This window comes from Rana temporaria, chromosome 7 (assembly GCF_905171775.1).
Source record: "Rana temporaria chromosome 7, aRanTem1.1, whole genome shotgun sequence".
NCBI classification, from domain to species: Eukaryota; Metazoa; Chordata; class Amphibia; order Anura; family Ranidae; genus Rana; species Rana temporaria.
Window position 1 is genome coordinate 38,419,876 of NC_053495.1, and position 17,330 is coordinate 38,437,205.

Sequence of the window (17,330 nt, forward strand, 5' to 3'; positions counted from 1 at the left end):
GTAAATTGCTGGTGCTATATATAAATCCTGTATAATAAAAATAATAATATAACACAGGAAAGATTTATAGTTGTAATTATTTAGGTTAGGCAGTTTACAGGGCAGAACCAGATCTTAAAGAGATTCTTTTCTCGCACTACCAGCTCTGAGGTAATCCTTCAACAAGCTACCTATAGCCAAGTAAGCGGGAAAAAAGGATACAGTATATAGGACCCAGATCGTATAAGCTGTTCACTTTGCAGGGGAATTTTCCCTATAGAGCTTAGTGAATGTGGTGAAATTTCACTTTGCAAAAAAAAGTCACTTGCAAGAAAAGGAAAAAAATGCATTTTGCTTGGTTGAATGATTGGATGATGGAAGTCAGCAGAGCTTCACCTCATTCACTAAGCTCGGAGGCTAATTTCCTTACAAAGTGCAACTTGCTTTGCAATCTAATGTTAAAGGGGTTGTAAAGGTTCGTCTTTTATTTTCTAAATTGGTTCCTTTAACCCCCCTGGCGGTATTCCCGAGCGTGACTCGGGGTGGATTTTTTGTGCTAAAATCGGTATCCCCGAGTCACGCTTGGGGTAGCTATGCAGAGCCTGCAGCGCGCGCTGGCTTACCTTGTTCCTGGATCCAGCGATGCCACCGCGCTGTGTGAGCGAGCGGGTGCTCGCTCGATTCACACAGTGTCCCTGTGTGCTGTCGATCTCCGTTCCCTGAAAAAATACACACCCCCCTTGTCCCTAGTGGTCTGCCCAGTGCCCTACATGTTCTTTTATATAATAAAAACTGTTCTTTCTCCCTGCAAACTGTAGATTGTCCATAGCAACCAAAAGTGTCCCTTTATGTCAAAAATGGTTTTAGATCAGCTAGAAAACAGCGATAATAAATTATAATCACTTGCAGAATTGTGCGATAGCGATTTGTGGGGAAATTCGTCATAAAAAAAATAAAAGTAATGACAGCGACAATTCTGCAACTGAGCAAATTTCAGTGATTTTGAGTTGATTACATTATTGAATAATTTTTATTATAATTATATTATTATTTGTTAGAATTATTTATAATTATTTATTATATTATAATTTATAATTTTGTTTTTAAAAAAATTTCATACCCGGGATGTCTACTAGACTCTTGTTTGGTCAGATTTAAGTGAGTTATTCCTAAGAATTACAGGCCTACAGTATAAAACGCCAAATTTCCTTGCAAATAATGGTACCGCTTTCAGCACCTTTTTTCTGAAAGAATCATACCGCCAGGGAGGTTAAAGGGATACTATGGGTTCGTTTTTGTTTTGTTTTTTATTAACAAGCATATTGTACTTACCTCCACTGTGCAGTTGGTTTTGCACAGAGTGGCCCCAAACGTCCTCTTCTGGGGTCCTACGGCAGCTCTTGCGGCTCCTCCCCGCAAAAGCTAACCCCCTCTGGGAAGCTCTCTCCCGAGGGGGTTACCTTGCGGGCGCGCTCCTGTGTGATGAAGTCGGCGGCCATAGCCGCCAAGTGTATGACTGGGCCCCACCCCCCGACGCGCCATTTTTTTTTATTGACAGCAGCGGGAGCCATTGGCTGCTCTGCATCAATCATCCAATGAAGAGCTGACTAGCGCGCCGTGAAAGCAATGCGGGCTGGCGCCCAAAAAGATTCAGGTCTCAGGTAAGTAAAACGTGGACTGGGGCGGGGGGAGCGGTGACTGCAAGGTGTTTTTTCACCTTAATGCATAGGATGCATTTAGGTAAAAAAAACACGAAGCTTTACAACCCCTTTAAAGCGGGAGTTCACCCGAAAAACAATTTTTAACATTAGATTGAGGCTCGTTTTGTCTAGGGGAATCGGGTAGTTTTTTTTTTTAATTGAAGCAGTACTTACCGTTTTAGAGATAGATCTTCTCCGCCGCTTCCGGGTATGGGTCTTCGGGACTGGGCGTTCCCATTTGATTGACAGGCTTCCGACAGGCTTCCGACGGTCGCATACATCGCGTCACGAGTAGCCGAAAGAAGCCGAACGTCGGTGCGGCTCTATACGGTGCCTGCGCACCGACATTCAGCTACTTTCGGAAAATCGTGACGCGATGTATGCGACTGTCGGAAGCCTGTCAATCAAATAATAATGCCCAGTCCCGCAGCCCATACCCGGAAGCGGCGGAGAAGATCTATCTCTAAAACGGTAAGTACTGCTTCGATTTTTAAAAAAACACCCGATTCCCCTTGACAAAATGAGCATCAATCTAATGTTAAAAATTGTGTTTTTGGGTGAACCTCCACTTTAAGGTCCCTTTCACATGGGTGCCTCCATTAAGCAGAATCCTCTTGCTCAGCGGGTGATCTCTCCCCTGATTCCCTGCTGAGCAGGCGGATAACAGATCCATGTCCGCTTCCCCCCCCCCCCCCGCACTGAGCTTTTGTGTTCTGACAAGGGGACAGCCCCCACTCCAGTCAGCTCTCTCAGCCATTGGCTGAGAGAACTGATCGAGAGCAAGTTGGCTGCTGGTTTTCCTGCCATGCACACGGGCTGAATGTTGGATTTATTTTTTTTCAATTGCATACATTTCTTTCTTTTTTTGCCTGAAGTTCAGGTTTAAGCAGCAAGGTTATACCAGATTTATTGGTGATTTTTGTCATATATGCAAAAAAAAAAAAAAATCTTTATACATTCTGTGCAAGGAGAGCACGGGACGTTACAGAACGTATCTTTCACTGATGGTTTTTACATGATAATTTGATTGCTACAGAATCTTCCAAAATCTTTAATGCATCTCCCCAGCCAGCTCTCAGCACTTAACATTACACTTACACTTTTCAGCAGAAAGGGGAAAAAAAAATTGGCGCCGCTTTTACTCTATACATAAAACTCACAAGCGCAGGAGCCAAAATGGAATGTATAAGTCATAGTTACTGATTCAGGAAACGTTTACATTTTTATTCCATGATGATCTAAGCTCCAACCGTTTACTGACCTGGAGTTTTAATCACGTCTGAAAATGTTTCAGCTCCATCGCGGATCCTTTATGATTGCCTGGAGCAACGTGAAATGTCTTGGCTGACAAGTTGTAAAGAGAAGGTCTACTTGTGAACCTGTGCCTTCCACAGCTTCCCCCAGAGGCAACATTCATTCCTCCTTGAAAGTTCTCGCTCCATTCTGGAATTTTCATTGCTTTCATAACTGAGAGGATTTTCCTTCTTTTGTGTGTGCCAGCGGTGCAAAAATCACAATATCTGTGCCCTGACTTAAACCCCTGCAGCAGCTTTGTGACGTTCACAGCTGAGAACAATTTGTTTACAAGATAGATTCAGCCGGTCAGAGAATTAAGATGGTAGTTCAACATTAAGTTCACACGTGCGGACCGTATGTCCGCTTTTTCATCCAACCGTTTGCGGATGAAAAAGGGACATACATTGGTCCCTATGAGATTGCGGGTGTCAGTGGATGAACATCCGCTGACACCCAATCTCGTCCGCCTCCGGAAAACCCTATTTTTCCTTCCGTCTGCAGATTGGATCGGATGAACACGGACATACGGTCCGTGTTCATCTGATCCCCCCATAGGGACCACCCTGTCATCCGCTAGCTCAGCGGGGATCAACGGAGCGATCCCCACTGAGCATACGGAGACGGATCATTAGTGATCCGCCCCGTGTGAAAAGGGCCTAAAGCCTCGTACACACGACCGAGAAACTCGACGGGCAAAACACATCGTTTTGCTCGTCGAGTTCCTTGTTAGGCTGTCGAGGATCTCGGCAAGCCAAGTTTCTCCATTCCCGTAGAGGAAAAAGAAGACATGCTTTCTTTTTGGCTCGACGGAATCCTCGACAGTTTCCTCGTCAAAGTGTACACACGACCGGTTTCCTCGGCAAAAAAAAAAAACAGCAAGAAACTTTTTTGCCGAGAAACTTGGTCGTGTGTACGCGGCCTAAGGCCGCGTACACGCGATCGGTCCATCCGATGAGAGTGGTCCGAAGGACAGTTGTCATCGGTTAACCGATGAAGCTGACTGATGGTCCGTCGTGCCTACACACCATAGGTTAAATAACCGATCGTGTCAGAACGCGGTGACGTAAAAAACAACGACGTGCTGAAAAAAACGAAGTTCAATGCTTCCAAGCATGCGTCGACTTGATTCTGAGCATGCGTGGATTTTTAACCGATGCTATTGCATACTAACGATCGGTTTTGACCTATCAGTTAGGAGTTCATTGGTTAAATTTTAAAGCAAGTTCCTATTTTTTTGACCAATGGTTAACTAACCGATGGGGCCCACACACGATCGGTTTGGACCGATGAAAACGGTCCATCAGACCATTCTCATCGGATGGACCGATCGTGTGTACGCGGCCTAAGGCCTCATGCACACTGGATGTTTTTGGACGTTTTTACAGCGTACAATCCCCATACAGTGTATGGGGATTTTAGCCCCATACACATAATCTGATTTTTCAATGGGAATTGTGTGATGAAAGGGTGTTGTCGGATAATCCGACTGTTTGTATGCTCCATCAGACAAATTGTTGTCGGATTTTCTGACAACAAATGTGGGATAGCATGCTTTAATATTTTCCGACAACAAATGTGTGATGTTGGATTATCCGATCGTATGTACACAAGTGCATCGGAAAAAATCCAAAGTACAAACACGCATGCTTAGAAGCAATGCTAACCATAACACAACAATAGCAGAAGTTGTCCAAAGGGTGGGGCTCAAGAGCTGTAAAACCACGTAGTTTTGTGTTTATTGGCGACAATTCTTTGCCATTTGTATGCAATACACGGCCAACGCCCTTCGGACAAAATTCCAAGGTTTTGTCCAATGGAAATCCGATCGTGTGTACGAGGCTTTTCCGTGGACAAATGTTGGATGGCAGGCTTTAAAATTTTCCACGAACAATGGTCTGTTCCGTGTGCGCGATACCGCGTCATTCTCTTCACCTCTTCTTGGTTCTTCATTGGATAGATTGATAGCCATTGGCTCCCGCTGCTTTCAATCAAATCCAATGACGCTGCCACCAGGGGGCGGGGCCGAGTCATACACTCTGCGTCTATGGATGACGATTGTATGACAAGGGAGTGCGCCCATTAGGTAACCCCCTCGGGAGAGAGCTTCCCAGGGGGGGTTAGCTGTTGCGGGAAGGAGCCGCGAGAGCCGCCGTGGGACCCCAGAAGAGGATGTTCGGGTCCACTCTGTTCAAAACGAACTGCACAGTGGAGGTAAGTATGATATGTTTGTTATTTTAAAAAAAAAAGGAACCCATAGTATCACTTTAGGCTCCATGCACACTGAAGCTGATAAACTGCAGTTTATTGGCATTTTGGCTTTTTTTTTTAAAGCCCATAACCTGAACTCTATGTTAGCCTATGTGCCCATTCACACCTGGGCGTTTTTTAGTGTTAATGAGCTATGGAGTTTATTGTCTTTTTTCTGAACGCCCGAAATTTGCGTTCAATGTGCAGTTTTTTTGGCGGAAAACAATGCAAAACGCTGAAAAACGCTTAAAAACGCTCAAAAACGCCGGTGCCAGCGTTTTTTCCCTTTTTTAATCCATTGGGAAAAAAAAAAAAAGTAAAAAATAAATAAAGCTACACTGAAAAACGCTGATTAAAGCTATTGTAAAAACGCTAAAAAAACGTTGAAAGGCTCCCTGCAAAGCTACTGGCATTTTTTTATAGCTTTTATCAGCTTCAGTGTGCATGGTGTGTAACTGCTGACTTTTAATAAGGACACCTAACTGTCCTAGTCGCCCGCGATGCCGGTCCCCCGACGGCGATCGCTGGCCATCGCTCGGTCCTGGCGCCTCCATCCTTACTAAGGGAAATAGGTAGTAAAGCCTTACGGCTTCACTGCCTGTTTCCTACTGCGCAACGCGCGACTCGCACAGCGCTTTGTGAATGGGCGGCTGCCTCTTGGGATACAAACAGTTCCCAGAAGGCAGCGCGGCTCATTCACAAGAAGACACGGCGACGTAGGACGAGCCTGAAGATCCTCCGCGATGGAAGAAAAGGCAGAAGAGCTACTTACTCATAGCAACCGCCCCTTTCAGGTGAGTATAAAAAAAATATTCTATTTTTTATTTTTATTTATTTTACGATTTTTAGGGGGGGGGGGGGGGTGGAACTCCACTTTAGACCCCTTTCACATTGAGGAGTTTTTCAGGCGGCACAGCGCTAAAAATTGCGCTGCTATACCGCCTGAAAAACTCCTGCCCAGCTACCTCAATGTGAAAGCCCGAGGGCTTTCACACTGAGGCGATGCGCTGGCGGGAGACAAAAAAATCTCCTGTCAGCAGCATCTTTGGAGCGGTGAGAGGAGCGGCGTGTATACCGCTCCTTCACCGCTCCTTCCCATTGAAAACAATGGGAAACCGCGGCAATACGCGCATTGCGGGCGGTATTAACCCTTTATCGGCCGCTAGCGGGGTTAATACCGCACCGCTAGCGGCCGATTCCCGCCGCAATCCCGGCAGTATAGCGCCGCTATTTATAGCGGCGATATACCGCCACCGCGGCTACAGGTCCAATGTGAAAGGGGCCTTAAGGCTGCCTTGTGAAGAAGTAAATGGAATGAACTGCCCCAACCCGTGTAAGTCACAGTTCAATAAAGGTCTATGTCTTAATTGTAATCATCTGGGTTTGAATCAGAAATTCACATGAAGCTACACAAAAAACCTTCTGTCTCATGGCGTATGAGCTCATCAGGATCTGTGCTGTAGTGGTGTTTGTTTCATATTAAAATAATCATTTTGTTGAATGTAAACCACTTTAAAGAGACACAAATTAAAAAAAAAAAAAAGTATACAATCACTCTAAGAAATGTGCTGTTCCATAAACATGTTTGGTGCTTTCAGCAAGGACTCTGGGTAATAATCTGTTAGCTACAAAACTCCAGACTCAGACTTGGTATTACCTCACATCCAAGGGAGTTATTATACCCGTAGCCGACCATGACACTTCTTTTGGGCCCAGCAGCGTGGGAAGCCCAAGGCTGTCTGGCTGTATAACGAGCCAGCAATAACCATTGGCAAGTGCATTTAGTATAATGAATGTGTACAGTTATTGTTCTAGAAATCAGTAGTAGGAATCATTTTAAAGCTGAACTCCAGGGAAAGCAAGAATTTTCCCTTGCAGTTCTCGTTTAGGTCTTTTGCCGTCCCCTAGACCAGTGGTCTTCAAACTGTGGCCCACAGGACAGATGCAGCCCCTTGCTTGTCTTTATCCGGCTCTTGAGCCACTATTCCTCCAACTGACACCAACAACAGGAAACTATTCCTCCCACTGATAGCCCGACACCAATGTTGGGGCACTATACCTCCCACTGATAGCAATGATGGGGCTCTATTTCTCCCACTAACACCAACAATGAGGCACCATTCCTTCCACTGACACCACTAATGGAGCATAATTCCTCCCAATGATAGAAATTAAGGAACACCATTTCTCCCACTGACACCAATGATGGGAAACTATTTTTCCTGCTGACACCAATGATGGGGTGCTATTTCTCCCATTGACACCAACAATGGTGCACTATTAACCACTTAAGGACCGGCCCAATATGCTGCTAAATGACCCAAGGGGTTTTTACAATTCGGCACTGCGTCGCTTTAACAGACAATTGCGCGGTCATGCGACGTGGCTCCCAAACAAAATTCGCGTCCTTTTCTTCCCACAAGTAGAGCTTTCTTTTGGTGGTATTTGATCGCCTCTGCGATTTTTTTTTTTTTGCGCTATATACAAAAATAGAGCGACATTTTTGAAAAAAAAAAAAAATTTTACTTTTTGTTATGAGAAAAATCAAATAAACTAAATTTTAGTGAAACATTTAGGCCAAATTTTATTCAGCCACATGTCTTTAGTAAAAAAAAATCGCAATAAAAAAAAATAGCTACCTAGCGGGAACAGCGACACTAATACAGCGATCAGAAAAATGATCGCTTAGTGACACTGGCAATAGGGAGTGAAAGGGTTAACTAGGGCGGTGATCAAGGGGTTAAAACTTTATTACTGGGGGGTACGGGGGCTACCCTGAACCTAACACTAACTGCCTGTCACACTGCCTGTCACACTGACACTAAATGCAGTGATCAGTACATATATGATCACTGCATTCAGTGACACTGTGACAGGGGGGTGGGGGTGATCGGGGGGGGGTTAATGTGCCTATGTGTAGTGTGTGTCAGTGTAGTGTTGGTGCGACTTACTGTGTGATGTGATCTCTCCTCAGCGGCGGTTGAAAATACCGCAGAGAGGAGAGATCACATCACTTCCTCCTCCTGTGTTTACACAGGAGGAGGAAGTGACACGCAGGGGGAGCGCGCGGATTGGCTGAGAGCGATCCGGAGGGGGCGGACAAAAACAAACAGCCGCCCCCTCATCCCGGATCGCTCGGACAGCAACGGGGACCGCCGCAGGTACCGGGGGGGGGGGGGTCCCGATCGGACCCCCGACCCACGTCTAGGCAGGGACGTACAGGTACGCCAATGTGCCTGTATGTGCCATTCTGCCGACGTATATGTACATGCGGCGGTCCGGAAGTGGTTAATGTCACCGACACTGACAATAGGGCACTAGCTCCCTATGTTTGGGTGGTTCCCACTGGGTACTCCGGTTTCCTCCCACACACACAAGACATGCTGGTAGGTTAATTGTCTCCTGTCTCAATTGGCCCTAGTATGCGTATGTATGAATGTGACCTAGGGACCTTAGATTGTATGCTTGAGGGCAGGGACTGATGGGAATGTACAATATATATGTAAAGCACTGCATACATTGATGGTGCTATATAAGTACCTGTAGTAATAATCATAATATTCCACCAACTGACATCAATGATGAAGCATCGATCCTTCCACTGATGCCACAACAGTGGAGCATAATTCCTCCCACAGATATAAATAATGGAACACAATCCTTCCACTGACATCAATAAAGAGATACCATTCCTCCCACTGACACCAATGATGAGGTACTATTTCTTCCATTGACACCAATGATGAGACACCATTCCTCCCACTGACACCAATGATGAGGTACTATTTCTTCCATTGACACCAATGATGAGACACTATTCCTCCCACTGACACCAATGATGGGACATTATTCCTGCCACTGACACCAACGATGGGGCACTATTCCTTCCACTGACACCAATGATGGGGCACTATTACTCCTTCTACTGACCACAGGTGCTATGTAATTTTTTTTACTCCCATTGGTCATTAAGCCTGAGGCATGATTTGCTTCTACTGACGCTGGGCATTTACAGCTCCCACTGACCTCAGTCCAGCCCCCCAGACAGTCGGATTATTGACAACAATTGTCCGACGGACGAGTTTGATAGGACATATCAAACACGTCCGGACAATTGCTGTCAATAAGTCTGATCGTGTGTATGGGCCTTTAGGCATGCACACAGACATATTCCTCAAATGCATGGGCATCCGCTGAAATATTTTCAGGGGAGGGCGCTTTGGCAGCGGCGATACACAGTCGCATCAAACGCTAGCGGGGGTTAAAAGCGCCCCGCTAGAGGCCAAATAGCGCAGCTAAAACGATGGTAAAGCGCCTTACCGATACCGTGGCCAGCTGGCAGTGTGAAATAGCTCTTGAGATAATTCAGCTTCACGCCATGCCCATATAAATATAGCCTAGAGAATGTACAGACCCCCCTTAGGCACAAACCTCTCCATTCAGCACAGATGGACCCCCCCCCCCCATTCTGCACAGACCTTTCCATTCAGCACAGATGGACCCCCTCCTTCAGCACAGACCCCCCCTTTAGCACAGATGGACCCCCATTCAGCACAAACCCCCCCTTCAGCACAGACGGACCCCCTCCCCCATCCCATTCAGTACCTAAGGTCAGCCATCAGCACGGTACAGCACAACACTGGAGGGGGAGGACGCTACGTCTCTGCTCGCTGTGCCTGTGTGACATCCAGCCCGGGACCGCTCAGACAGCCCACGGCCGCGAGAGAAGGGGATGGTTGGTCAGGTGCAGTGTTGTCACCCCGCACCAGACCACCCCCTGCCTACCCTTGCGACACCACGGCCAACAGCTCGCCTCTCTCTCCCTGTTCTAACCTGCCTGTCACCGCGGCGCTGTCACTGCTTCAGTTGCGGAGGGGTGTCTTCAGTCTTCAACACCTTCTCGATTTTCCAGGGCGGGTCAATTGCCTCCCCTTGCCCTATGGAGCGGATGCCAATGCCCAAATGTACACAGTCTGAGAAGAACAGGGAGTGATTTTGCCATGAGGCCTGATATCGTTTTCATACTCTGCAAAATGTAAGCAAGTTTAATCCGGCTCTGTAAGGAAAAACATGGAAAGCAACAATTTAGTTGTGTTCTTCGATGTGTGTGTGTGAACTTGCTGACCTTTGGACAATTGCTGCTGTGTTTACTCATCACATTCTGGCTTGACAACTTATAGCTGTCTAAAGATTTAGGTAACACTTTTGGGGAAAGTGATGATAATTACACTTACATAGTATATACTGACATTTGCCGTACTGTAGCCAGTTACATCGGAATGGCCATTTACAGTGTGTCTACATGTAAATGGAAGTCAGCTTTTTAGAAGAACTTTGCTGATCGTGATACTATTATTTTAACACAGTCTCTACATGACATTCAAAATGTGGAAAATGTATGTACTAAAGCTCGCCATATATGCAAACACAAGTTTGATTTCAGGAATCACATACAGTAAATGACCAAAAGTATGCAATGCAGCTGCTCAATATCCCCACTAAACTTCCAAAATATGTTTAGGGTACACTGCAGTGGCGGCTGTTCATGCAGGGCGAAGGGGCGCCGCCCCCCTAATCTACATGTGGGGCGCCGGATGCATGAATTCCAATGGTTTTTTTTATTTTTAGAAGCACATGATTTGAGCCAGAGACTCTAATTGGCTTCAAAAAGGGTGGGCTCGGGGCGCAGAGCACTGCGCCCAAAGCCCACCCAGTTGTGTGACATTAGCGAATAATATTGGTGCAGTGAGTAGCACTTTCGCCTAGCAGCAAAAGGTTCGCTGGTTCGAATCCTAACCACGGCACCATCTGCCTGGAGTTTGCATGTTCTCCCTGTGTCTGCGTGGGTTTCCTCTGGGTACTCCGGTTTCCTCCCACACTCCAAAGACATGCTGGTAGGTAAATTGGATCTCGTCCAAATTGGCCCAGTATATATGTATATATGTGTGTCCCTAGCGTGTCATGATCCTTTGGGGTAAAAATGACCGCACCAGCCAAGCAGATACTGGCTGGAAAAAGCGCCCAGAGGCGATTCAGTTCGCATGCGTTGCGCTATACAAGTCATTCATTCATTCATTCATTTCTCCTCTCAGCCAATCCGGAAGTGGGTCCTGAGAATGAATTAGCCAGGAGTCCTAGGACCCGATTGGCGGTGGGTCCTAAGTCCTGATTGGTGGGGACGAGAAGCGTACGCAGGAGGAGATGCAGGGAGGGACCTGGATGGGGTAGGTGCAGGGGCTGACGGGGGGCCTGTTGGGCGACAGATAAGCGATGTGATGATCGAGCGGCAGGGGGGGGAACGGCGAGTTTCCAGTGGAAAGTTGGGGGGGGGGGAGTGGCTGGTCATCTCCCCCCCCTCCCCCTTCCCCAAGAAAATTTAGCACCATCCACCACTGGTACACTGATCAGCGACTCTGATTGAAACTGAGCTGGTACCTGCTGAACTGATTGAATTTCCACCAATGTCTGGCAAGCTTAATTGTAAACGATCACCTTGTAAAACAACACATTAAGTTTAAAATAGAAATGAAAGGCAAAACGTTTGAGTATAGCTATTAAAATACATTATACCCCCCCCCCCCTTTTTTATAAGTGATCACATTCCCTCTGTTCTCAGCTGCATAAGAGCTGGGGGGAGGAGAAACACCAGAACACTGAGCTTTCCAGTGAAAGACTATACAGGAGGGCATGTCAAGGCAAGTCTGATCATTGGAGGAGAGCAGGCTGAGTCCCCACCATAGCTGACAATGGTATGTTCTCCTGCTTAGTGTGGTCAGTTTTTAATAGCAAAGCAGAAGGACTGGCAGAAACACCAGGGATTTCACACAAATGAAGCAATACAAAGAGAACAGGATACTAGTACATGGTACAGCAGGCACATATCAGGAATATGAAATGCTCAGGTAATAAACACTTTAACACCTTTCACATGCATGGGGCAGTATGGGAATATTTTGATGAGGAGAATTAAACCGATGCCAGATAATAAGCCAGGAAAAAGGTATTTTAGTTTTGTATGGATCAGCTTTAACTGAACCTGTTGCTTTGCCTCGATGTGTAGCTGGTCATTAGCGTTGCAAGCTATAATCCCCAAACGGTACACACAGCTCCAACATTTACACACAGGTAGGTTGTAGTCATGTAAATGAGAAGGAGGGTTGGGTACAAATAGTGTGTTTATTCATAATGTGGCCATTAAGCAATTCACACATCCACAATAGCCCCCCTTCAGAGAGCAGTGTAGCTGTGAATAACACCTGGGCTCTCTGTGGGGAAGGCTTAAGTCATTTTGTAAGCCACAAATCCCATTGACATGGTTATGGAGGCTGCGTATTGGCTTGTTCAACATCACTTACAGATGCTAAGTCAATAAAGTGTCATTAGCAAGAAACTAGTTTGTAACAATTAACTCAACATTCAGTAAATGTCCGATTGGAACCAGCATGCAGCAAGTGAAGTTAGAACTATAGATTTGCATACCTATTCTGGGTCAGATAGAAATACTAAAACCACAGGACTTGTGTCTGTTCACACATGCCTACCTCCAATAAGGCCGCTAAAAAGAACCAGAAGAGGACTTCATTCCTACTGTTTCGGTGGGGAAGATTGGAGGTAGCTGGGTGTCAGGGCTGGTGCAAGGATTTTTAACACCCTAGGTGAAACCTCATTTTGCTGCCCCCCTTGGCTCCACCCCTTTTGTCATGCCCATGTATACCCCACCTTTTTAATGAAGCGCCCATCAAATGCAGCCTCATCAGTGCCCATCAATGCAGCCTACCAGCGCCCATTTATGTAGCTTCATCAGCACCCATAAAATACAGCCTCCCTAGCACCCATCAATGCAGCCTACCAGTGCCCATCAATCAATGTTTGCTTTCTTCCATTTATTCAGGAGTCGGGAAACAGGCATAGTCCTTCACTGCCGCTGTGCATCTGACACTATGTGCGAACGGAGCGGCGGCTGCCTGCTAAGGCTTGCTGCAGAGAGAAGAGAGTAGGAACACCAGTGGTCGGGCGCCCCCCGGCAGCAGGAGGGCATAGTACAGGGAAGGTCATGAGGGCACAGTACGGGGGTCAGGAGGGCACAGTACAAGGGGGATCAGGGAGCCCAATACTGGGAACAGGAGGGCATAGTACAGGGGAGGTCAGAAGGGCACAGTACAAGGGGGATCAGGGAGCTCAATACTGGGATCAGGAGGGCATAGTACAGGGAAGGTCAGGAGGACACAGTACAGGGGTCAGGAGGGCACAGTACGGGGGTCAGTAGGGCACAGTACAAGGGGGATCAGGGAGCCCAATCCTGGGAACAGGAGGGCATAGTACAGGGGAGGTCAGGAGGGCACAGTACGAGGGGGATCAGGGAGCCCAATACTGGGATCAGGAGGGCATAGTACAGGGGTCAGGAGGGCACAGTACAAGGGGGATCAGGGAGCCCAATACTGGGAACAGGAGGGCATAGTACAGGGGAGGTCAGGAGGGCACAGTACAAGGGGGATCAGGGAGCCCAATACTGGGATCAGGAGGGCATAGTACAGGGAAAGTCAGGAGGACACAGTACAGGGGTCAGGAGGGCACAGTATGGGGGTCAGGAGGGCACAGTACAAGGGGGATCAGGGAGCCCAATACTGGGAACGGGAGGGCATAGTACAGGGGAGGTCAGGAGGGCACAGTACAAGGGGGATCAGGGAGCCCAATACTGGGATCAGGAGGGCATAGTACAGGGTAGGTGAGGAGGGCACAGTACAGGGGTTGGGGGGGGGGGGCAGGAGGACACAGTAAAAGGGGGATCAGGAGAGCCCAATACTGGGATCAGGGGGCATAGTACAGGGTAGGTGAGGAGGGCACAGTACAGGGGTTGGGGGGGTCAGGAGGACACAGTACAAGGGGGATCAGGGAGCCCAATACTGGGAACAGGAGGGCATAGTACAGGGTAGATGAGGAGGGCATAGTACAGGGTAGATGAGGAGGGCACAGTACAGGGGTTGGGGGGGGGGTCAGGAGGACACAGTAAAAGGGGGATCAGGAGAGCCCAATACTGGGATCAGGAGGGCATAGTACAGGGTATTTGAGGAGGGCACAGTACAGGGGTTGGGGGGGTCAGGAGGACACAGTAAAAGGGGGATCAGGAGAGCCCAATACTGGGATCAGGAGGGCATAGTACAGGGTAGGTGAGGAGGGCACAGTAGGGGGGTCAGGAGGGCACAGTAAAAGGGGGATCAGGAGAGCCCAATACTGGGATCAGGGGGGCATAGCACAGGTTCTGGCATGCTTTCCATGATAAAGGCATCACGGGACAGTTTAGTAAAATGCACAACTGTGTACATGAGCCACGAAAGCAAATAAAATATCACTAATACTACTCAACTGTCTTGAGACAGAAAGAGACCGGGCAGTAGTTCTAACACTTGCCTGTCCTAAAACTAGAAAATAAATATACATTATGGATCAGTAAAGAGCTTTTTGGTTTCTTTGGGACCCTCACATCTCCCCATATCCTGATGTTGTGTCTGGATACACTTTACCTGTCACAGCTGCAAGAAGTAATCCCTGCCCCCAGTCACCTAGCAGGAGGGACAGGAGTCCCTGTCAGTACAATCAGTGTACACAGAGTAGTAGTCAGCTCTGCAGGTTGTCTGATGTCAGTGTAGGGAAGAGGAGGGATCTGAGCGATCAGTGTGGTGTAGTGTTTCGCCTGCTGACACCATAATCCTCGGAGCTCCCCTCCTCCCTCCTCTCTCTGCATGCTCTCCGCACTCAGCCCGGGTGATGAGATCGCAGCACTGGACTGTACAGGCTCGCCGCACTCCGGCAGCACCCTGGAGCTGAGGCTGAGCGTTCACCTTACCGATCCCCTCTCAGGATCCACTGTGACCACCCAAAGCCCCGAAGCCACCATGGTGGCGAAGGATTACCCCTTCTACCTGACCGTCAGGAGGGTCAATTTAACTTTGGAGGTGAAGACTGCAGCCAAAGCCAGCGAGGTACGGACCGGTGCATGGTGGAGATGGGGGTCCGGGGTGGGGAATGGTCCCCGATGTCTGGGTGGGGAATGGTCCGCGATGTCTGGGTGGGGAATGGCCCCCCAATGTCTGGGTGGGAATGGCCCCCACTGTCTGGGTGGGGAATGGCCCCCAATGTCTGGGTGGGAAATGGCCCCCAATGTCTGATAAGGAATGGCCCCCAATGTCTGATGAGGAATGGTCCCCAATGTCTGGGTGGTGAATGGTCCCCAATGTCTGGGTGGGGAATGGCCCCCGATGTCTGGGTGGGGAATGGTCCCCAGGGTCCGGGGTGGGGAATGGTCCCCAATGTCTGGGTGAGGAATGTGCCCCAGGGTCCGGGGTGGGGAATGGTCCCCAGGGTCCGGGGTGGGGAATGGTCCCCAGGGTCCTGGGTGGGGAATGGTCCTCAGGGTCCTGGGTGGGGAATGGCCCCCAATGTTTGGGTGGGGATGGTCCTCAGGGTCCTGGGTGGGGAATGGTCCTCAGGGTCCTGGGTGGGGAATGGTCCCCAATGTCTGGGTGGGGAATGGTCCTCAGGGTCCTGGGTGGGGAATGGTCCTCAGGGTCCTGGGTGGGGAATGGTCCTCAGGGTCCTGGGTGAACTTTCTATAGAGCGAGGAAATGAAGTAGGCTGAAATGTTCCTTTATATCTTGGACTGAGTCCAGAATGTCTGCTTTATTCTCCTCTATGGACTGAGCGACCACCAGGCTGAGATCTGGGCTGCCGGTCCATAATCTATGTTGTGACAGTGAGATGTAGAATGAGATGATCATGTATTAATAGAAAGCAATATAGCCTCCCTGTTTGGAAATGCTAGTTTCCTGGCTCTCTTGCTGGTCTAGTGTCTTCAGTAGGAGCCAGCTTCCTAGTATTTGCATTTGGTTGTGTCTCTACATAATGCCTCATCTATAATGCACAAAGCAATGCCTGTTGCAATGGTGCCTACATAACCTTTCCTATTTTTCACAACGTAATTACTATGGCAAGGGTACATACCCAACCTACCTATGCTTCACATAGCAATTCCTTAGGCAAGGATACCTACCCAACATACCTGTCCCTCACCTAGAAATTTATATTGCAAGGGTGCATACCCAACCTTACTTATTCTTCACATACCAATTTCTATGGCAGTGGTACCCATCCAATCATACCTATCCTTCACAAAGCAATTCCTATTGCAATAGTGCCTACCCAACATTACCTATTTTTTTTGCATAGTAATTTCTTGGGCAATAGTGACTATACCCAACCTCACCTATTTTTCACATACCAATTTCTATGGCAAGGGTGCCTACCCAACCTTACCTATCCTTCACATAGCAATTCTTATGGCAATAGTGCCTACCCAACCTTACCTATCCTTCACATAGCATTTTCCTGGCAAGGATGCCTACACAACCTTATCTATTCTCCACATACCAATTATATGGCAAGGATGCCTACACAACCTTATCTATTCTCCACATACCAATTATATGGCAAGGATGCCTACACAACCTTATATATTCTCCACATACCAATTATATGGCAAGGATGCCTACACAACCTTATCTATTCTCCACAAACCAATTATATGGCAAGGGTGCGTACCCAACCTTACCTATTCTTCACATAGCAATCCCTATGGCAAGGGTGCCTCCAGAACCTTATCCTTCACATAGAAATTTCCTATGGCAAAGTTGCCTATACCAATGTTGCCTATCCTTCACTCAGTATTTCCTATGGCAAAGTTGCCTATCCAATATTGCCTATCCTTCACATAATTCCATTTGTAAAGTTGCCTATCCAACCTTGCTTATCATTACATAGTCTGGTTGAAAAAAGTTAATCTAGTTCAACCAATAAATTCACCAATCATTCGCATAGCATTTTCTATGCTACCCAAATTCCAATGCCTCCTTTTTGGTCAATGCCGAGAACAGGTACACAGGTCAGGAGTTTTTCACTTGCTACATGCTTGTTCCAGCAAACCAGAGAACAGCCAAGCAATTTTCATTTTCAGCAGGAAGCAGCTTCTGTATTTCCCACAGCACAAGTTTTCTTTCTTCTTTTTTCAAGCATTGTTCTCTTTATTTAGTTGCTTTATTATTATTATACAGTATT

General features: G+C 47.6%; 1 protein-coding gene across 5 annotated transcripts in view; it reads left to right on the forward strand.

Moving 5' to 3' along the window:
• The window catches only part of ARHGEF3 (Rho guanine nucleotide exchange factor 3), a 463,997-nt gene that overhangs the window by 376,499 nt on the left and 70,168 nt on the right, over positions 1–17,330 (forward strand). Inside the window, exon 1 of one of the 5 annotated variants that reach the window (XM_040359245.1) lies at positions 14,851–15,202. The exons of the other annotated variants lie outside the window; for them this stretch is intronic. Within the exon in view, the coding sequence (XP_040215179.1) occupies positions 14,963–15,202 (240 nt within the window). The 5' untranslated portion in view covers positions 14,851–14,962. Of the gene's footprint in view, positions 1–14,850; positions 15,203–17,330 lie in introns of those variants that run through there. 5 annotated transcript variants of the gene reach the window in all.